We start from the raw sequence: 23421 nt of genomic DNA on the forward strand, positions 1-23421 counted from the left end.
AGAAAGGATGAAGGCAGGAAAGGATGGAATAAGTAGGTTGAATAGAAAATATAAAAACACAAAAATGCTGTCTCAATGTAGTGAATTATAGTTATGAAATCTAGCTTTTACTTGGCTATGGGGAAGGGAGTAAAAGGCAACTGCTTGACATTAAGCACCCTGGAGATTTGGGGAAACCATCATACAAGGAAGAGAAAGTTACTCTTAATAGTGAGAAAAAAACATTAAGCACCAGTTTAGAGTGAAAGCAGTAGTAGGAAACTAATAAAACTTTAGACTACTGGTAGTATGCGCTCTTTCACAGTCCTAGAAAGAGTCTTGGTCATTAAAGTTGTAGGAGCTGGATTTTATATAGTGAATTTTAGCATTGTGATTTAGTCAGAATCCACAAAAGGTCCAGAGGTATCATCAATCTCTTAAAAATGAATCCTAATTTGAAATTACTAAATTAGAAGAAAAAAAAAAAGCAATGAAACCTAATAAAATCAACCTGGCATTAAAGAAATTTTTAGTTAAAACACATAAGATCCACACAAGGTAAACAAAGATTCCTGGGTGCTTACCAATACTGTTTGTGCATCTGCCAGGTCAAAGGTTTGTTTTAAAGGTGCTAGGAAACACGCAGGGACAATGTGCTTATAAACAAAATCAGCAAATCCCACTGGTCCATCTTTACCACCTGTCAAGAGAATTCAAATTTTCATCTTGTACATAAAAAAAGTCAATTATAATTTATCATTGGGGAAATCAACTCCCGCTCCTGTCTATTGTGAGGGCTAGGGATCTATTTCATCTCTGAGAGTCTTAGGAAACAGGCTAGGGAATAAAGCTTAAAAAAAATCATCTTACCCCAGAGTTCTACCAACTTGGAGAGGATGATAAAGCATGTTTTCTGTGCAATTGGATCTGGATATTCGACTGCTCCTTGAATCACAGTAACTAGAACTCGTTCTACATTCTCTGCACCTGAGAAGGGAAAAAAACCTTGACTTTAAGAACTGGAAAGGGAGAACCAAGATGGCGGCATAGGTTAACGCCGGAGTTTGCTGCCTTGAACAACTACTTCAAAAGTGAAACTAAAAAACGGAAGGGACATCACCCAGAACCACTGGAACGCTGGCTGAGTGGAAGTCCTACAACTAGGAGGAAAGAGAAACACATACGGACACTCAGAGGAGGCGCAGTGCTGAAGTCAAATTCTGAGGTGCGGAGCGCGCGGAGCGGGCTGGCGGTGGAGGGCGCGGTCGGCGTTTTCAATCGGGAGGGAGTCGCAGACTCTGAGCTCCAGATACGGGCGAGTATCTAGGGACCCAGACTCAAACGGGAGAAGCGGGACTGTCTGGCTTCGGTCAGAGCGAGTGCAGCTTTCTCTCCGAGCTTTGCAGCGGGTGCTGGGACTCAGAGAGGCAGAGCCCCTGGGGACAGGACTGAGAGCCGCCATAACTGCTCTCTCCGGCCCACCCTGTTGATCCTGAGCGACCTGCCCTGCCCAAGCCCTGTACAGAGGCATTTGCCGGATAGCCTCAGGCAAACGCTAGGTTAGCACCTCCCTAGAGGACAGAAGTTCTCTCACTGCAGACACAGCTGATTCTCATAGCCACTTGGCCTGGAGGTCAAACCCTCCCTGGTATTAGCTACAACAACAAGGTTTAACTATAAGACTGCGAACAAAGACCACTAGGGGGTGCACCAAGGAAGCATAACAAAATGCGGAGACAAAGAAACAGGACAAAATTGTCAATGGAAGATATAGAGTTCAGAACCACACTTTTAAGGTCTCTCAAGAACTGTTTAGAAGCCGCCGATAAACTTAATGAGATCTACAAGAAAACTAATGAGACCCTCGATCTTATATTGGGGAACCAACTAGAAATTAAGCATACACGGACTGAAATAACGAATATTATACAGACTCCTGACAGCAGACCAGAGGAGCGCAAGAATCAAGTCAATGATTTGAAATGCGAGGAAGCAAAAAACACCCAACCGGAAAAGCAAAATGAAAAAAGAATCCAAAAATGTGAGGATAGTGTAAGGAGCCTCTGGGACAGCTTCAAGCATACCAACATCAGAATTATAGGGGTGCCAGAAGATGAGAGAGCAAGATATTGAAAACCTATTTGAAGAAATAATGACAGAAAACTTCCCCCACCTGGTGAAAGAAATGGACTTACAGGTCCAAGAAGCGCGGAGAACCCCAAACAAAAGGAATCCAAAGAGGACCACACCAAGACACATCATAATTAAAATGCCAAGAGCAAAAGATAAAGAGAGAATCTTAAAAACAGCAAGAGAAAGAAACTCAGTTACCTACAAGGGAATACCCATACGACTGTCAGCTGATTTCTCAACAGAAACTTTGCAGGCCAGAAGGGAGTGGCAAGAAATATTCAAAGTGATGAATACCAACAACCTACAACCAAGATTACTTTATCCAGCAAAGCTATCATTCAGAATTGAAGGTCAGATAAAGAGCTTCACAGATAAGGAAAAGCTAAAGGAGTTCATCACCACCAAACCAGGATTATATGAAATGCTGAAAGGTATCCTTTAAGAAGAGGAAGAGGAAGAAAAAGGTAAAGATACAAATTATGAACAACAAATATGCATCTATCAACAAGTGAATCTAAGAATCAAGTGAATAAATAATCTGATGAACAGAATGAACTGGTGATTATAATAGAATCACGGACATAGAAAGGGAATGGACTGATTATTCTTGGGGGGGAAAGGGGTGTGGGAGATGCGGGAAGAGACTGGACAAAAATCGTGCACCTATGGATGAGGACAGTGGGTGGGGAGTGAGGGCGGAGGGTGGGGGGGAACTGGGAGGAGGGGAGTTATGGGGGGGAAAAAAGAGGAACAAATGTAATAATCTGAACAATAAAGATTTAATTAAAAAAAAAAAAAGAACTGGAAAGGCAACCTGAAGCTCTCATTCCATATATAGTAACCAGACAAAAGCATTTACAGAGTTGATAAGATCCCTCAATTTTATTAACTGTGCTCCTTAATTTTAAGCATAAAGTATTGAAAAATCACTATTCCCTTGTCATCTTACCCACTGGATTTCCTATATTGCAAAATTATCTACATTGATCTATCCAGTCCCATTTATCTTTAATTTGAAAATGACAAATTAATCAGTAACACTCAATTGTCAAGTCAATTCTGGCAGTAACCACCATGCTGTTTTTAATACTAAAGAACCAATTAAAGAATACTACTTTAGGAAAAAGGGAACTGAATACCAATTAGTTTTAAGGCCCTCAACTTGAAAGTAATTCCCTCCTTGAAATAATGAGCAGTCATCCTAGGGGTCCATATACAAACACTCCAAAAGTTTAGTGTCTATGTTAACTAACTCTTGCTCACATAGATGCATAACTGTGACAAAGACATCAGCAGACAATTTAGGCATCACACACATCCCCACCTTGATTTGCTATGACTTCGCTCATTCCACTGCCTGTGACTGTTTGCAGGAAGGCAAAGTAACTCCTCCGCAACATTTGCTTCTCTAAAGCAGCAGACTGGTCATTTTCTTCTGCTGGTCGAAGCAACACTTCAAAAATTGCATGAAGTAGAGGCATGAACATTTGTTGTAAAAATGGAGATACCTGTATCTGAACATAAGAAATATTACTACTACCTCAGAAATGAGTAAGAAAATTATTATGAAGCTTAATAATAACCCTGTATTGCATATTTGAAAAGTTTTCTCAGAGAAAATCTTAAAAGTTCTCATCACAAGAAAAAATATTCTGAAATAATGTTATTGACGGCTGTTAACTAGGCTTTTGCTATATACAAAGACTGGCTCTTGATGTTGTATACTACCTAAAACTAATATAATGTTGTATGTCAATTATACCTCAATTAAAAAAATAAACGTAACTTAGAAAAAACGTGTTTTAAAGTTTTTCGTAAGAATTTCTATTTGGAATATTTACACAATTCACTTAGCAAATATCAAAGTTAAAACAAAATCTACATAACATATACATTATTAAATTCAACCAATTTCCTACAGTTCAAGATCCACATTAAAATAGTAGGGAGCCGGGTCCAGTTCTCCCTCAGGAAGGACGTCGGTGGAGGAGACTATAACTACCATGTCTTCCAGTGCTTTGTCAAAACCTCAGATGCATGGCCAACATTTCATATTGTTGGAGCCATCATTGTATTCCTGGGGGTTGCAGCTTCCTGTAAGTTTGGTGTGGCTGAACCAAGAAAGAAGGCATATGCAGATTTCTACAGAAGTTATGATTCCATGCAAGATTTTGAGGAGATGAGGAAGGCTGGTATCATTCAGAGTGCAAAGTGATCGTGATATGTAAAGAATTTCTTTGGGTTGAATTCCATAGGAGTTTGTCACTTACCTGTATTCTTGATCTATGAAACATGAATATCTGAGCTAAGAAATAGTTTCTCTTGATAAACAATTAAGAAATAATAATAAGAAAAATGGTAGGGACCCAGAAATATTTCACAATCAAATACTGCCATGGATTATTTTCAATTTAAATTTCAAAATATTAATTCTATTGCTAAATTATAAATGGAGTTACATGCTTGGGTGCTTAGCCTTTATATGCCATTGGGTAATCCTTAACTTCTCTGTGTCTGTTTCTTCATCTATAAAATACAATACTTACCTCCTAGAATCAAATGAATTAATGTGCAGGAAAATGCTTAGAACACATTTTGAACACAGAAAGCACTGTGTGTTAGCCATTCTTATTAGTCAGCTTATACTTGACTTAAATCTCCTTGTACATAAAACCAACTTTAGTACATTACATTACTTTTAAACTCCTGTGTGGACACCCAAATTACAATGCTTTTTATTTACCTCTTTAGACAGGTAGTACTCAATGCTGTTTTTATTTGATTTTCTAAAACAGAAGAGTAATTGTTTTCTTCTGCTACATAAAACAGATAATGTATGTATGTTTTTATTAAAACATCTATTAAGCATGTCTTATGTGTCAGGGAGTGTGCCAGATATTAGGGATGATAAAAATACACAATCCATGCCCACAAGTAACTCATATTTACAAAAACAAACCAAGGGGGCAAATGTCAAAATGCAGGGTATCCCCCCCCAAAATGTATACACACTTTAACAGCTGATAGCTCAATTTTGAAAATAAAATGTATTTTAATAAGCACTGCATTTATAATTATTCAAAGTGTGTACATATACTTTTGGGGGACAATGTATATATCTAAAGATAAATACACCTAATCTTTTAAGCCAGGGGAAGAGCTTTAAGCCAGGGGATGCTCTGAGGTTTGTGGTACCTTAAATTTGGCTGTAATCTGGTTGATAAGAGGAATGAACTCCTGAAGGTCTTTTGCTTCACAATCTTTCAGCATGTGTTCTGAGGCAGATGGGATGAACGGAAGAACTTCTTCCTCTAGGCAAATTATCATGCGATGAAGGAAAGTGCGAACTCCACTTCTGAGAATATCCTTTTGTAAGGGACAACTCAGAGCTGGCAAGAATGTCTGTAAACAGTCCAGATAAACTTCGGAACAGCCACATTGTTTCACAGTCTGCTTGTTGCTGAAAGCTTTGCTGGTCCGACTAGATAAGTAAAATAAGGCAACTATTTTTAACTTTATTCTTTAAAAATTTTATGGAGTAATAAAAAACAATGCATGATAAATTACAAAACAAAACTGGTAGACAATTCTAAATGAATGAGATGTAGTTACTATAATCCTCTAATCTGAAACCATCTAAATGTTTTATTAAAATCCTACTGATGAAGTATGCAGAAAAGAGGGGGGAAATCCACTTACTATGACCAGGCTGTCCTACTACATAATCTGCAAATTACCCATTTAAATTTAGAAAACAATCTTTAGAATCAAGTTATTTCTACAACTCTCTAATATTAGCTTTTGCACTGAAATATTCCATAGAGCAATTGCTTTATATAGCTTATAATCAGCAACCACTACAACTTATATGTTGTTACTGTTTGCCAATAAAAGTTATGGGTAGAGAGAAAGAAATAGCAGCTTGGGTGGTCTTCAGGACACAATGCAACAGGTAAAAAGAAGTCTCAGGACCTACTCTTTAAGATACCAAAACCGAACACCAAGATTTCCCAATTAGTAACTGATATATAAACACTTTAGTTAATCCCCTTAAATACACAATCAATTTACACCAAAGAAGTCAAAGTTAAGGACTCAGTTGTCAAGACAGAAATGCAGAATGTTACGTAATCTATTCCCTTCTTCAGCTAAGTCTTCTAATTCACTAGATTTAGAAAAGAAAGCTTAGGTAATTCTCTAGACAATCCTGTTTTGGAATCTTGGATATGTACCCAATTCTAAAAGATGCAGACAAATAAATGGTCCTGTCTGTGTAATACTCACTCAATAATCTTAACTCACCTGGCAAATCCAACAGCATGATTGAGACAGTCTGCTAGAGATGCCTGCCTTTCTTCATCTTGCGCCAGCATCAATTTTTCTAACAGAATTTTAAACTTTTCCATTAGTGGAGTCAACAGATTCCTCATTAACGCTTGCTTCCGTTCTGCTGGGTACTCACTATTAACAATCAGCACTCCAGCTGTCTCATAAATAAATAGTTGATCATCGCTGCTCAACAAAGACTGGTAACCATTCTCCTAAAATAAAATTTAGACTCACTGAAGTTTTTCCACATTTAAGTCCTCTCATTTAAGCAAAGTGCAAAAGCGAGAGATGTAATCTATGACATCAACTCACTATTAAAAAGTAGGTTGAGTGCTTATAAAAACAAATATTCTCCTAAGACCATATAACAGAAAGAAAACTGAAGTAGAGGTAAAGAGATCGTGGGTCTAATTCTACCCTTTTCAAGACTTTTCAAATAGTCATAATTATTAGTTAGCCTTCTACCTTGTTTTCTCTTGTAAAACTCTTATTTGTAAGATAGTTGGTGGCTAAAAATGAGGTGTACAAAGGTACTTTGAACGTTAGTACAAAGGCCACACAAGTTAATATTTTAAAGAGTGTTTAAGAGTTGAATAACAACAAAAACCACACAATAAATACATATGCAGATTCACAATGGTTATTACTTTAAAACGTTTGAAAATAAGACTGCAAATACAAAACCAGGTCTCATTCAGGCATAAGCAGGCATCCCATATATGGGTCACTTTTATTGAATTTTGTTATTTTTTAATGCAGTAGGGGAGGCCAAGAGGAGTGTGGGGAAATATCAGAGGCCCTTCTAGGTCCAACACTCAAGCTCCCTATTAAGAAATACATAAAACCTTGTCTAAAAACAGATAAATTATGTCATGTTCTCATTTCTTAAAAAAAAAAAAGAAATTCCCAATTTAGAAGTAACTAAAGCATTTTTAAGTAGCACTAAGACTAATCAATGCTCTAGGAGTTGAGGATACAAAGATAAAGTGCTACAGAAATATAAGGTACCCCAAAATTGGGTTACCGTAACTGCCAAGGAAAACTGGCAATAACCGCATGAACTACTTTATATCAGCTTTTCTAGTATGTAGACAAAGATAATTTTTAACCATATAATTCACTACTAACCTTTCATGCAGTGAAATTACATAAGCTGTGAACCCTAAGTGCTGGTATTTACTTAAAAGAACAAAAGTACTATTTTTGTTCAACACTTTTTAAATGGCAGCTCTAGTAATATTTTGTATCAAAGTGAAAAAGAATTGAGTCAATGTCAGTATTTGCTTTAAACAAAAACATGTACTAATATCCATCAAGATGTGCTTACAAAGCACCCCAACTTAAATCTTTCTAGTGAAATGGACACCAAAATATTCAGAAAAACCAGCATCAAAATTTTATCCTAAGCCTGAAAAATTAAACACAGAAAAGCTTCAGTCTAACATCAGCAGTCACTGAGAAGGCCCAATATGATCATAGTACTAAATAATTTGGAAACTGAATTTTTCCTTCTCCATAAAACACTTCATCAACATTTAACAGTATAGAGAAAGCAGACTATTTCTCATATTGCCAAATTTGTCAGTCAACTCTTGCTTTTTTTCTACTTCTATTACTGTTTTATTTACTACTAGAGGCCCAATGCACAAAATACGTGCAAGAGTAGGCCTTCGCAGTCACGGACGGCTGGAGCCCTCCCCTCACAGCAGCAGCGGCTTCCTTGATCTCGCGGCTGTAGCCCCAGCTTCGTCCGGAAGGACGTCTGGTCTAATTAGCACATTAGGCTTTTATTATTATAGCTATCTCAACAGTGTTGGTAAACAGAACTAACCCTTGCACACACCACCCTCATTAAAAAAAAAAGCCCACGAAAGTATTAGTGCTAAAGGTGTATGTGGCCTCAAAATCTGAGGAAAATCTGTAATTTGGAAGAATAGGTACTTACAGGTGGAGAAAGCTCTAATAAATCTTGTATTCTATTCAGAATATCCTCAATGAATGGATTCATTTGTTTACTGAATAAAGGCAAAAAGGAAAATCACAATAACATAAGTAATAGTGCTTGAAAAGTTGCTAAAAACACTAAATCCCCCTTTAAGGCAGAACTAAAAAATCAGTTCTAAGCTAGTCACATGTGATTAAGACTAATGATGATTTTTAAAAATTACAACCTTATCAGCCTAAGAATGAATAGTTTTCATGCCAAAAACTGGTACTAGTAAAGAATATAAAACAGGTTAGGTTAAAAATGTATTTCCAAGGAATATATTCTTTAGAATTTCAAAGAAGCCATATACTATTGATCCATAGCAATAAAACTATTGGTTATGTAATTACATAATGTTATTAGTGATTAGTGTTACATATACAAGTATGCAAACAAATCACTTTTTAATGAATAAAGTAAATTACTGAGAATGAAAAAAAGTCCTAACATCATGATACAAAAAAGGAATACTTAAAAAATGCCTTAGAACAGAAAGAACCAAATCTACCACAGGTTAGAAGATAATTATAGAAGATAATTTATATGTTCTATTTAATAATCCTAAATATAAGAATAAAACGTAACAGCTGAAATTTTGTACTTACTTGAGAGACTTGACAAATCTAGAAAACAGGTAGGCAGTTCTGCTCCGCACTTTTGCACTGGAATGCCGCAAACCCCTGTGATCTAAGAAAGCCATCTAAAGAAACAGAGACACTTTTACTTTTGCTGCACTTGTTTAAAACTCCTGTTGCTACTTTTATGAAACATTTTTATTTATATCAAAAATTTTTTCTTAGCTTCTAGAAGGCAAGAACCAGATACTATATATAACAAGAAACCTTACTTAACACACAAATAGACCCTTGAGGACTTTAGGTGACTGATTAGACAGAAAATTTTTTTAATGGAAGGGGGGTTAGTGCCAGTGCATTCAAGAGTTTCTGAAAAAAAGTTTTTGAGAACCTCTGGCTGTGGAAAAAATTATAAAAGAAAAATAGAATAATATCTGCTCATGAGCTGAAATACATGGGAAAATAACAAACATTGAAAATAAGTAAAATGTTTACTTACTAGTACACATGGAATGTGTTGAGGTTCAACTGTGAAAAACTTTTCATATCTAACAACAGTTTCGAAAAACTCCAATGTCACAGATGTATGCTGATAGGAACTAACTCCTGATGTTACCAACTGGAGCAAGAAAAAGTTAAGAAATCTATCTTTATTTATTGTAACACCAAAATGCCCCCTTTTAACAGACACTAAACTCTAATAAGAAACTCCGATTAGCTTATAGTGAAAACAGAAAATTATGTTCAAATAAATTATTTTCAGTATACTTACAGTTCGCATCATATCCTGCAATGCACTGGCTTTTGAAACATCACCTGAGAAGTGAGCACCATGAGATACTGGAAGAGCTTCTGCCAACATATACAGCAATCTTATTGCTACTTCAACTTCCATAAATCGTGTAGTTTGCCAATTCCTACCAAGGCATAATATGTTACTGAGACCTGAACATACACTTTTTATACAAAATTAGTGATGCAAAGGATAAAAAGACACCAACAAAAGCCTCTTTAATTATTAAGAAGTCATAGATATTGTTAATGTTTTAAAAATATATTTTTATTGATTTCAGAGAGGAAGGAGAGGGAGAGAGAGAGAAACATCAATGATGGGAGAGAATCATTGATCGGCTGTCTCCTGCATGCCCCACCCCCCAACCCCCCACTGGGGATCAGGCCCACTACCTGGGCATGTGCCCTTGACCGGAATTGAACCTGGGACCCTTCAGTCCACAGGCTGACGCCCTATCCACTGAGCCAAACCAGCTAGGGCAGATATTGTTAACTTTGCCAGGCAATATAATTTATACCAAAAGGTAGAAATAACTGATGCTATCCATTTTATTATTTATGTTCTAAAAAGTAGTGTTTCCCCTCAAGGATCAAGAAAAATCAAGGTGATTGAGTGCATTGTTTCAGAGATACACATAAAATCTTAGTAAGTCACACAGATTAATAAAGTAGTGAATCACTTATTGTAAACCATCACCAGGGAGAAAAGGAAAGAGATGACCTGTTACCAAAACAATAACTTACTGCAGTGTAGAACTAAAAACTCTACGAACAGAAGCCAGCAGTAACTCTGGTGAAACTTGAGCAAGCCTGTCCAACAGCAACTTCAGTTGTTTCCTATATTCTACAAACATGGCTTCATCTTCACCCTATGATGGATTTTAAAATTCTCATTTTAAAAACATAAAAGACTATAAAACTCATGTAAATGGTGAACTGTCATTTGTTTTCTGCACTTACAAATTTAATACTTTCATTTATTTCACCAATATTCATTTATACAGGAAAACTTACTAGGCTGAGTAGACCTTCCCCCCCTGCTCACAAATAAGTATTTCTGAACATAGTCCTAGATCTTGAAAGCCAGAACCAGAAATAGTACAGGAAGAAAATTAAGGATAAGAATCTAGAGTCAGAAGAGGTTCACATTGGGTTTTGTGAGAACTTCAGCACCTTATTTATACTCCTTGTATCTTTCTGTTCACTGTAAAAACTATAATATTGTATGATAGAAGCTATTACATGTAATGAGCCTGGCACTTTAAGTACACAGTGTGTTGGTTAGCATCACCATTATCCTTTTAAAGTCCAAAGTTTCTGAATGCCCAAAGAAAGGAATAGGTCACCAGCACACAACTAAACAGTATTATGTCATGACTGAATTACTAGGAAGCACCTGATGACCTTGTGTTTGATGGGAAGCTGACTCTCTAGCAATCCTAGACAAGACTTCTAACCAGAACAAGTCCAGGCCGTTAAATACCTCATTCCCACTCTCCCATACACATTTATGATCTGAGTTCCACCAACTGGGCCTCAATTTATCACTATCATTAAATATAAAGTAAGATAAGATCACCAAAAATATTGTCAATATTATATAAAGATCAATGCTATGAAATGTTTTTTTAAAAAGTACCAAATGTGAAGTATTATGAGGCTTCCATTAATTCTACGTACAGTTGAGGTTAATATAACCAGGATAATTTTAAAAATATATCTTGTTTTAAAGGACTCTAAAATAATCAAAACTTGAAATATTAATGTGATATAAGTAAACAATGAAATTAAAACTGATTTCTCCTCAATGAAAAATTCTCACCTCATTTTCAAAGTTATATTCCTCATCATAAGTCAATTTTTTCATAACGGCCAACATGATTGCCTATAATTAGGAATAAAATACCTTTTGTCAGTCTCCTTTAATTTCATAAAATCATAAGTTAAGCTATATTTAAAGGCAGATTGTAGACACAGATACTATTACCAGTTTAAAAGAAGCAAAAAGAAGTCAATTACCTCTACATTAGCTTTTTGCTGATCCGAGAGCACTGAAAGCTGTTAAAAAGTAAGCAATAATTTGTTAGGTTTCCTAAAGTTATACTTACTCATCAGAATATTTTTCTAATAGATTAACATTTTTAAAAACATGCACACTTTTCTGGAGGGTAGTCTGGCAGCTCCTTTCTATACAGGGTGGGGGCAAAAGTACATTTACAGTTGTTCGTATGGAAAATAATACAATAATTAATAAATAATAACACAAGAATAAATTCTGTGTTCTGCATACTCACACTGTAAACCTACTTTTGTCCCATCCTGTATTTAAAATGTACCTAAGATCTAGCAATTCCATTTCTGGTAAATAACTTGAAATGCAGGCAAAGACATATAAATGAATTTGATTTTTAAAGATACTTACAATGCTTTCAGCAAAGAAGCAGGTTATAGGACAGTAAAGTATGATCTTGCCTTGTTTTGAACAAGGCAAAAAAAGGCCTAAGAATCCACTATGGGATACACAGTGGGATTACCAATAGTGATCTGAATTTTCTTCATACCTTTCCCCATTGCTGGAAATGTCTTAAAGTATGCATAGAGGCGTTATAACAAACAGAAGCTAAACTCGGTGTGGAAAAAAAATTATTTTACGCTTGACTTGATTAAACTAATCAATATAAATAAAATAGGAATGGTTCTCTCACCTAATGTTGTAATGGGAAGTTACTTATTCTTAAAAAGGCTACATGCTATAATATAGAGACTAATACCCTCTACATTTTAAGTTCTTATTGAAAGTAATTCTCTGGGGGGAAATTTTAATTGTATAAAAATTATTTATATGTAATTAATAAAATAAACTATGTTTAACAACATATCTACTGTATTTAGAAATAAACACGATTCAAAAATAAAAATAACCTAAACCTATCATTAATTCTGAAGCTTATTATTAGTCTTATGAATTATAGAACCTGGAAATTTGTTTTCTGGCTAAAAAGTTTAAAAAAGAAAAGAAAAAGGAAATACATTAATATATAACAGCAAATGTCATTAGGTGTTAGAATTAGGGCTATTTTCATTTTTCCTGTTATTTTCCAATTCTTTGTGACCCTTCTATATTATCTACTGGACAAAAAGTTAAAATAAAGACTCACTTGTTTCAAAATATGAAGATAATCATAACAAAATCCAATAATGTTAGATGAGATATCATCATCCTCATGAATTAGTAGCTGCAACATCAGCGCCACTTTTGTTTCAATAGCTTGTAGTGCCTCTTGAGCATTCTTGATATCCCCATTCTTAATTAATTTAGTCCAGCTAACAATCAATGACTGTCCCATTCCATTTACCAGTTTAGAAAATCTGGCAAGGAAGTCAACATCTTCTTCCTGAAAGGAATCAAGGCAGTCCTCAATTTAAAATCACACACCTAAGAGTAAAGAGGAAAAACCCTAAACTTTAGAATGAATCAAATGCCAATTAAAGGATTCAATTTTAAACTAACATTTAACAATTCTAACATTTTGACTGGGAAATTTTTAGAATTTGAATTCTTCTACCATTATTATACACTAGTACTCTTTAAAGCAACTTAAAAAAATACCCACAGCCTGGACTGTGTGCTCAGTGATTGAGCCTTGACCTGTGAACTGAGAGGTCATGGTTTGGTTCCTGGTCAGGGCATATGCCCACGTTGTGGGCTCAAGCCCCGATCATGCAGGAGGCAGCCAATCAATGATTTCCTCTCATCATTGATGTTTCTATCTCTCTCCCCCTTTCCCTTCCTCTCTAAAATCAATAAAAATATATTTAAAAAATAAAAATAAAAAATACCTACAACCTGGGCATGTGCCCTGACCAGGAATCAAACTGGCAACCTTTTAGTGCATGGGACGACACTCAACCAACTGAGCCACACTGGCCAGGGCTAAAGCAACTGTTTTTAACGATTACAGTACTATAAACATTGCTGACTTTATAAAAGCTTAAAAATAGGGACATATGGTTTTAGAACCTTCTCTTTAAACTACTGAATTCAGTAAATATGCTTTAATAAAATCAAAGTATGTGTAACAACTTACAACAGTGCTTTCTGATACTATTTAATTTGAGCCTTAACTATTGCTGCAAAGAGATACTGCTATTATAATTACCTACCTAAGGTCATATCAGTTAGAGCCAGAACTCAAACTTAGATTTTTTTCATTAATTATCCTTATAATGTTCTCCTATAGAAATATATTTTTAACTTCATTATTTTAGGTCTTTTACCAGGGACTAAATAAAACAATTATTAGCAGTATAAGAAAACAATATTGTTTGTCAGCAAGGAAAACACTAGAGTTATGCTAATAACATATCAGCAGTACAAAGATTTCTCTGTAATTCTTTATCACTGTCATAGGTAAAATTAAAACTTTCCAATTGTGTATCTAAATTACTACTTTACCACACCCAAAGCTGTTGGAATTAAATTCTAACAACTCAAATAAGTAACCATTCAAAAGTATGATGAAAATGTAACAATTATAACCAAGTCTAATTTTGGTCAAAATGCACTGTCATGTAAATAGTATAGTCTCTTGCTACAAGTATGGTTTGTGGACCAGTAGTATCAGCATCACCCAGGACTTTGTTAGAAATGAACATTCAAAGGTACCATCCCAGATTTTCAAGTTTAAGAATTGGTATAATCCATTGCCTAAAACAAATGCTACAGAAATATTATGGCTTTCGAGATGCAGTGTTTCATTATTATAATTTCAAGGGGAGTTTCCAACAAAAAAAAGAAAGAAAGAAAGCCGTAGCCGGTTTGGCTCAGTGGATAGAGCGCCAGCCTTCGGACTGAAAGGTCCCAGGTTCAATTCCGGTCAAGGGCATGTACCTTGGTTGCGGGCACATCCCAAGTGGGAGGTGTGCAGGAGGCGGCTGATCGATGTTTCTCTCTCATAGATGTTTCTAACTCTCTATCTCTCTCCCTTCCTCTCTGTAATAAATCAATAAAATATATATTAAAAAAAAGAAAGCAAGCATATTTAAATTACTATCTATCCTAGTTTGATCTAACAATTTAAAAAACTTTATATATAAATTTACTGACCTGGTCAATGATGAAAAACCCAGCAGACTGTAATACTTGACACAAAGATTCTACTAGTTTCATTTTATCAACCGGATCCATTCCTTTATTTACAATTTCAAATAAACAGTCACATGCTTCTTCCCGTAGAACTTCTATTGACATATGACCTAGCAGCATATTTATAAACCTGGCAATGGAATAAAATTGTTATGTTTTCAAATTGATGTATTTTGCAGGCTAATATATTAAAAACAGACTTATACTTACCTATCATTGGCTATAAGGGATAAGTCTATCCAAGATACATAAGCCCCAACTACTTCAAGGCACTGACATGTCACTTCCGAATTAGTATACTGATAATTTTGCAGGATTTGGTACCATGATTCCACCAAGTTTGGAATGCACTGTTCCCTCATGGTATCCTTTATTAGAGTATTTCTACGAGCCTCCTAAAAACAAAACAAAACACCTTATACGCGATCAAAGCAGAGTACCTCACAAAATAATGTTTGACATCTGAATAGTTGCCCACAGTAATTACCTCACCACTAAACTTCCAGACTTTCAACACATTTCCTATTTATCAGCTCTAAAATCATACCCGGTGATTCTTTCTATTTCCTCTTTCCATTCTCTTCCTCAGTGCTAGACTTGATCTCTTATTAAACATAAACTATAAATAAGCATTATTTAGAAATCTTAAGTAATTGAGTATTGCTCAATATAATACAAACATGATGTTTAAGTTAAATGGCAATAAATTAAATGCATGAAAATAACCTTTATAAATGTTTGACATACAATGAATTTAAAGTTATTATAAACACTTGAATTAAACTATTTCTGTTGTGTTCTTTAATAAGGAGACAAAGCCCTGGACGGTAGCTCAGTTGGTTAGAGTCTCGTCCCAATACCCCAAGGTTGTGGGTTTGATCCCCGGTGAGGACACAGACAAGAATGAACCAATGAATGCACAAGTAAGTGGAACAAATCAATGTGGTTTTTTTCTCTCTTTCTCCCTCCCCCTTTTCTCCTCCCTCTAAAATCAATCAATTAAAAAAAAATTACATCAGGTCATGAACTATATAAGGCAATGGGCTATGTGACTGAGAATATAGAAGAACCCAGCACTGATTCATAAGCAATGCTTCTTCCTTAGTCAGTGACTACACAGCAGTAGTCAATATAGATCACATCCCTACAAATTCACAGGAGAAAAAAAATTTGTGTATTTCACAGGAATAAGTGCTCACCTAGTAAAAAAAAAAAAATCTAACTATTCTAATTTCAACCTACATGGGGGAGAGAAGACAAATTTAAGTTCCTTTGTAAAACAAAATTCAAAATGTTGAATAAATCTATAATTATTCTTAAGAAAGTTTGTCTCAAAAATAAGACTTATGCTCCTTTTATTATGTGCCCATTATCTCCTATAAAATATATATTAAAAACTAAAAATTAGGCCCTAACTGGGTAGCTCAGTTGGTTAAAGCCTGTCCCAATATGCCAAGGTTGTGGGTTCAATCACTAGTCAGGACACATATAAGAAGCAACCAATGAATGCATAAATAAGTGGAATAATAAATTGATGTTGCTCTCTCTCTCTCTCTCTCTCTCTCTCTCTCTCTCTCTCAAATCAATAAATAAAATTAAAGAAGCAAAACAAAAAAACCTAAAAATTAAAGGGAAGTTACTTGCCTCTGATGTATGCACTACATCACGATCCACCAACTCAGAATCAATAGCCATGAGGATTCGGAGGTACAGATCTACTCCCCTTGGATTTAGGTCCACTACTGAGAGAATGTCAAAAAAAAACTTGGGCCATTTAGTGAGATATTCTGTAACAAAAAGCAAGGCGAAGACTTGGGCTGCTTTATTTCGTATAAAGGTCTTCTCTGCTTGAGGATTCAGCATCTGACAATCAGAGAAACAGTCCGTGAAATTAAATGTAAATTAAAAAGTTTCAAACACTTGGTTTTCCTATTTATCATCAACAGGCAAAAAACATATCAAACTTCAACATGGTCTAGATTAGCTATGCAACCAATATGCTTAAAAATGACCAAAGTATTTAAGCAACTGAGCAGATGGGGAATAATCAAATGAACAAACATGTTGATGGTTATTTCTTATTCTCACACATTATTTTTTTCCATTCTCACACTTTTAGAGAAAAGTTTCAGGCGTAGAGTTTTACCAGTTCCTATTAATTTTCCGAAGGAAAAAATTCAATTGTTTTCCTTCTAGCTGCTTGTTCTTTATAGGAAAATAAAATTTCTAACTATACAACTGCTTTATATGTACATTAACCAAAATTAACAAATAAGAACATATTATGAATTAAGAACTTGATTGGCCATTTTGAAATGGGGTCTTTGTGAAGAGGTTGTCCAGGAGGACTCATTTTTATGTGTTTTTTAAAAGATTTTTAACATTAAAAAGAAAGCTTCAATTACAGTTGACATTCAATTTCATTTAATTTCAGGTGCACAGCATAGTGGTTAGACACTTATGTAATTTACAAAGTGATCCCCCCTGATTAGTCTAGTACCCAACTGGCACCATACATAATTATTACAATATTATTGACAATATTCCCTATGCTGTACTTTACTTCCCCATAAGAGGGGGTCACCTTTAAGAGTGAACAGAAAGCTGCTTTTGTCAAGTAGTAAAAAAAAATTACATTTTAAAACCAAGTTTCCACAATGTGTCATGGAAAGCTTCAGTTATTAATGGATAGTTTCAGTTATTGATACAATTTAAAATTACTGCTAAGCTTTCATCTACCCATGATCTTCAAAACCAGCACTTTCTAAGAAAGCTACAGGATGAAATAGAGGGTAAATGATCCACACTGACATAAAGTTGCAAACGCTTGCAAAAATAAAAATTTAAATATCTGGCAATTTGAGGTACTAAATGAAATTACAATTTTACCTGAGCTTGAAGCCAAGATATGAGCGTCTCCCTAATTAGTTGCTGTTGAACAGTAGTTAGTTCTGAATATCTGTTCAAAATAGAGAAGAAAAAATAATAATGGCTATATTTGGTGTCTGCGGTTTTAAAAAATAAGGACCTCATATACTTGAAAAGGAAAATTTGTATAGCACTCAATTATCTGAAGTTCTCTAAAATAAACTGATAATGCCTCTCTCTCATCACTTGCTTTAAGGAAAAATGATAAGTGTCACAGTGGCAGGTGGAGTATCAATATTGGTATTAGTTTAATTTGTGGTTAGGTTCACATAGAAAAAATGGCAGCTACACAATTTTTTCAAATGGAAGTAAGTCCATCTTCTGAGATCTGTGGTTTACAGAATAAATCAATAGACAGACTAAGGGTCCTCTGAGCTATGACTCATTGTTTTCACATAATTAAAGCAGGGGTTCTGAATACAAGTGCCCATGTTGCCGCTCAACTCTTACAGAGAGCTGTCATGTAGAAAACAGGCGGGGTATTGCTACATCTTCTGATATTTTCAGAGAAACTGGAAATCTATTTTGTTTTCCCTGTAAAATGTTGGATATTTACATGTAACCAACAAATTCAGTATTGTTAAAACACTTTGGGACAAATCAAAATACAGCTATAAACTGGATGTCACATACACTGTTAAATTACAACCTGTATTATGGTTTACTAAAAAGGGAAAAACTAATTTTAAAAAATGGCCTCTTCCCACAAACTTCAGTGTCAAGCAGTGAGAAAAAGACTTACTTGTATTTAACTTGATGTTCTAAAACTTGAAAGCAGAAAAACTTGATGTGATCATCACTAGGAAAAAGAAAATAAGCAGAACATGAATTGGGGAAAACAAATCAAAGATAAAATATTAATGAATAACATAGTTAAAAAGTTTCTCAAAATAGACCTTTAGCTTGTTTTCTACTTATTCATCTCATTTATTACATTCTTATCTATTTGTTTAAAAAGCTAAGAGAACTTCAAATATTATACAATACTCGGTATTTCCACCAAATCTGGCAAACAGAACAACCTAACAAATTAAGATACACCTTAAGTATAGTACTTTGCACAGAACCTAGACACAGAACCTAGAGACAGAAGAACTTCGCTGGAGAGAACATGGCAAAAGATCCTGGACAGAAACTGGCCAGAGAACCTAGAGACAGAACCTAGTGAGAGAACCTGGCCAAAGAACTTAGAGACAGAACCTGGCTACAGAACCTGGATAGAACATGGCAAGAGAATCTGACTAAAACCTGGCGACCGAACCTGGCTGGAGAACCTAGTGAGAGAACATGGCTACAGAACCTGGCTGGAGAACCTAGCAAGAGAACATGGACACAGAACCTGGCTGGAGATCCTGAACAGAACTTGGCTGGAGATCCAGACCAGAACTTGGCTGGAGATCCTGGCTAGAGATCCTGGCTAAGCTGCTGATCAACTGAACGCTGTCTCCGTGTCATTCCTTCCTCGCTGACTCCGTCTACACCTTTGGGAACCCCTGGACTGGCTGGGGTTGGACCCCAGCAACATAGAGTTCCTAAATTTGGGAATTATTTAAATGAAAAGTCTTCAGAAATATAAAAATTAAATTATACCATTTTCATTAAATATAGTATCAATAATAAAAAAAAAAAAGTATAGTACTTTGCAAATAAAAGACACCTCCCCTAAATTCTAGATGTTAGGATTCCTGGAACAACTGCTAAAGGCTAGGTGTTAAAATGACAAATAGAGACTGAGTTAAATCAGAGTTGTTTATCAAAGTCATACTTAAAATTCAACCCTAGACAGTTCTATTGCAGCCAAATCCAAAACACCCGGTATCACCTGACTGGCAGTCTAGCCTCAAACATCCTGCAGAAAACCAAGGTACAAATATATTGCCCTTACAAAAGGAGAACAAAAATAAGTATACACCAATTATTGACTTTCACTTGTCTCTCTAGGGGTGAGCCACAGAGTTGCAGTGAGCTAGCTACAAACTCTGACAAAGTCCCTCTAGTGAAGAACAATCTATTCATCCAAGATAGTTAGTTTGAGCCAGGATTAGTCATAGAACATTTTTCATATATAAAGCTAACTGGTCACTACAAGAATGGAGATGTTCATTTAGACAACATGAATTAACCAAAGAAATGAAACAATCTTTTTTTTTTTTTAATCCTTACCCGAGAATATGTTTTCATTGCCTTTGAGAGAGATGAAGGAGGGAGGGAGGGAGGGAGAGAAACATCAATGTGAGAAACATTAATTGGTTGCTTCCCGTAATTGCCCCGACCAGGGATCAAACCCGCATCCTTTTGTCTATGGGGCGATGCTCCAACCAACTTAGTCATCTGGGCAGGGCTGAAACAATCCTTTAAGAGTTTTTTAAAGTTAGGTTTATTTAGCACCTCTTCTAAGACCTTAGGATTTTTATCCTTATCATGGATGACATTGAAGCCTTAAACTAAGTATACAAGATTTAAATTTTCCACTCAAAAAGTAAACTATAAGAAGCTTTTAATTAAGAGCTGGTTCTTATTTACTCTAAGACATATGTATGTTCTCAAAACCAACTTTTTCAATAAACTGGAACACTTGGTTTTGTCTGTAAAAATGTAGTAACTAATACCCACAGCATGCGGAGACCTCCGCGAGGAGTCATCACTAGCCTCCAGGAACTTCTACTCACAGAAGCAAGTTGTTTGCTTGTAGCTGGTCGGTTGTGTTTCTCCAAGTCTCACTATGCCAGCTGCACCTCTTTTGTAATATAAACTAACAAATGAGCATGATGAGAGTTCTTATTTTTGTAAAAATCAAGTTGAAGCTTTCGAAAGACTTCATAGGAAATCACATTGCAGGGGGAAATCCTTGTATATATGTAATGTGGGTTAGATAACCATAAGACTTGGAGAGAGGGGGACAAATAACTAAAAAGTTTAGGAACCTGCATTCATTATTCCTCAATGTAGAGGATGGATTATGGGTCTGATCAACGTAAGAGCGATAAAGTGAATGCTAGTAGCATATACACAAAGAAAAGACCTCAGTCCAACATGAAGATTGGTGAGTGAGTGCTCGATTCAGCAGCACTTATACTAAAATTGGAACAATATAGCCCGGCTGGTGTGGCTCAGCGGTTGCGTAATGACCCAAGAACCAAGAGGTTGCTGGTTTGATTCCCAGTGAGGGCATATGCCCAGGATGCGGGTTTGATGCCCAGTGGGGGCCGTATAGGAGGCAGCCAATTGATAACTTCCTCTTATTAATGTTTCTCTCTATCTCTCTCCCTAAACATCAATAAAAATATATTTAAAAAAATAAAAATAGCCCTAACCGGTTTGGCTCAGTGGATAGAGCGTCAGCCTGTGGACTCAAGGGTCCCAGGTTCGATTACAGCCAAGGGCATGTACCTTAGTTGCAGGCACATCCCCGGTGGGGAGTGTGCAGGAGGCAGCTGATCGATATTTCTCTCTCATCGATGTTTCTAACTCTCTATCCCTCTCCCTTCCTCTCTGTAAAAAATCAATGAAATATATTAAAAAATAAATAAAAATAAAATTGTAACAATAGAGAGATTAGCATGGTCCCTGCATAATGATGACACGAAAATTCGTGAAGAGTTCCATATTTTAAATAAAGATTGGTAATTGAATGCTAATATACTTTAAATTAAAATAAAAAATTAATATTATAATTTGATTACCTCCTTTACCAACTCTTCAGAAAACCAACCATCACTCACATCATAAGAAAATAAGGAAGTTTTGCCCTAGCCGGTTTGGCTCAGTGGATAGAGCATCGGTCTACAAACTGAAGGGTCCCAGGTTTGATTCTGGCCAAGGGCACATGCCCAGGTTGCAGACTTGATCCCCAGTAGGAGGTGTGCAGGAGGCAGCTGATTGATGATTCTCTCTGATCATTGATGTTCCTGTATTTCTCTCCCTCTCCCTTCCTCTCTAAAATCTATAAAAATATATTTTAAGAAAAAGAAAATAAGGAAGTTTTCATGTACTACATTCTAGTCGGGATATGCTGTCAGGTGCACAGCATGAGGCAAAGGATAGTTCTACTGAAAAGTCAATCCTGGAAGAGCCAAATTATTAGTTTACTATTTTTCTCATTTCTACACTAAATGATTTCCCAAAACACAGGTCATAAAATGTTCTTATAAAAACATTTTCCAAACACAGGTAAATTTAAGTCCTGTCAAGTTCACAGAAATTTAAATTCTAAGAGTCATGCAAATTTTTGTTTTAATTACCTGTATGTCCTCTGTGCTAGAGCTTCTGCACACACCTGCCAGGCATCTGGGGAGATCTTTAACTGCTCAAAATAGGCCAGGGCCTGTAAGATAGAAAAGCAAAAATGCATTTGTAATGTCAATCTCAATGCCCTCAACACTAAACAAATATTCTGTGAATCACAAACCAGTAATAAATCAGTGAATCTAAAGAAAAGTAGCTGAAACTTTGCATTGGGGCTTCTGATATGTGCCACTTAATGATTTTAGAGAAAAGATTAAATAGAAAACAAACCCATCAGTTAGAAAGTTGAACCTGTTTCCTCACAGCAAAGGAAACACAAAAATGTCCTTCAAACCTCACTGGATTATTAGGAGGCTCAAGAGAGAAAACATACAAGTACTCATCAAAAGCAAGTAAAAATGATATATAAAGGGTGTTTTCCTATTTCATAGCAAATATGCTATTAAAGAGGTGATTATAAAAGATAGAACATAATGTATGCCATTTGGTTTAATTAAACAGAGACTATTTCAATTCAACTATATCATGTAAGTTCCCTAAAATGTGAGATTAAAATCAGAGTACAACTGCATGATATGAATTTTGAGAAAGTACTCAAATAATTGAAAAGGTCAAAGCTTTAGGAAATAGCTAAGTCATTTCTCATCCCTCTATTCATGCATTCAGAGCCTTGTGTACCCTAGAATGAATATAGCACAAAGTCCATCTGGTCGCTACCACACTGTTGGGAAAATGGGGAGCATCTTCTGCCACTCTTCCATGCTGTAAATGGCATCAATGACAGATGCAGGTTTCACATATGACAATGAACAAAGAGTAATCTCAACAACTTATGAAAAGTATCTCAAACAGCCAAAAATTTACACATATACTAGAAACACTGCTAGATATTTTTAAAGAATAGTTTATTATTAGAAAGAGAGGGAGAGGGAGAGAGAAATATGGACATGAGAGTGCAACATAGATCTGCTGCCTCCTGCATGACCCCCAGGTGATAAAGCCCACAAACCAGTCATGTGCCCTGACTGGGAATATAGCTGGCAACCTTTTGGTGCATAGGATGATGCCAAACTAACTGGGCCACATTGTCCAGGGCCAGTGCGAGATGATTGTAAAGTAATTACATACTGATACAATCCTTGAAATAAATTAGAAGGAACGTTAAGCTTTAGCGAAACCTAATTTTGATTAGGCAATATTTTTATTTATTTTTGTTCAATTTATGGGGGTGACACCAGTTAATAAAATTGTATCAGTTTCAAGTATATAATTATATAATACATCATCTTGACTAGTCAATATTTTTA

General features: G+C 35.6%; 1 protein-coding gene and 1 pseudogene across 6 annotated transcripts in view; one reads left to right on the forward strand and one right to left on the reverse strand.

Moving 5' to 3' along the window:
- The window catches only part of XPOT (exportin for tRNA), a 40166-nt gene that overhangs the window by 9566 nt on the left and 7179 nt on the right, over positions 1-23421 (reverse strand). For 2 of the 6 annotated variants that reach the window (XM_036301628.1, XM_036301625.1), the window contains 19 exons: positions 22111-22193; positions 18612-18668; positions 17831-17900; positions 16586-16804; positions 15152-15336; positions 14903-15071; positions 12954-13190; positions 11815-11853; positions 11618-11680; positions 10540-10664; positions 9776-9920; positions 9503-9622; positions 9034-9128; positions 8387-8456; positions 6415-6653; positions 5308-5593; positions 3437-3626; positions 850-966; positions 564-679 (listed from right to left, as the gene is read on the reverse strand). In XM_036301628.1, coding sequence (XP_036157521.1) covers positions 564-679; positions 850-966; positions 3437-3626; positions 5308-5593; positions 6415-6653; positions 8387-8456; positions 9034-9128; positions 9503-9622; positions 9776-9920; positions 10540-10664; positions 11618-11680; positions 11815-11853; positions 12954-13190; positions 14903-15071; positions 15152-15336; positions 16586-16804; positions 17831-17900; positions 18612-18668; positions 22111-22193 — 2625 coding nt within the window. Of the gene's footprint in view, positions 1-563; positions 680-849; positions 967-3436; positions 3627-5307; positions 5594-6414; positions 6654-8386; positions 8457-9033; positions 9129-9502; positions 9623-9775; positions 9921-10539; positions 10665-11617; positions 11681-11814; positions 11854-12953; positions 13191-14902; positions 15072-15151; positions 15337-16585; positions 16805-17830; positions 17901-18611; positions 18669-20032; positions 20054-22110; positions 22194-23421 lie in introns of those variants that run through there. The other 4 variants (XM_036301629.1, XM_036301626.1, XM_036301631.1 and 1 more) reach the window with 4 other exon arrangements.
- Positions 21381-21481, forward strand: LOC118652276 (annotated as a pseudogene).

This window comes from Myotis myotis, unplaced genomic scaffold, assembly GCF_014108235.1.
Source record: "Myotis myotis isolate mMyoMyo1 unplaced genomic scaffold, mMyoMyo1.p scaffold_m19_p_3, whole genome shotgun sequence".
Classification (NCBI taxonomy): domain Eukaryota; kingdom Metazoa; phylum Chordata; class Mammalia; order Chiroptera; family Vespertilionidae; genus Myotis; species Myotis myotis.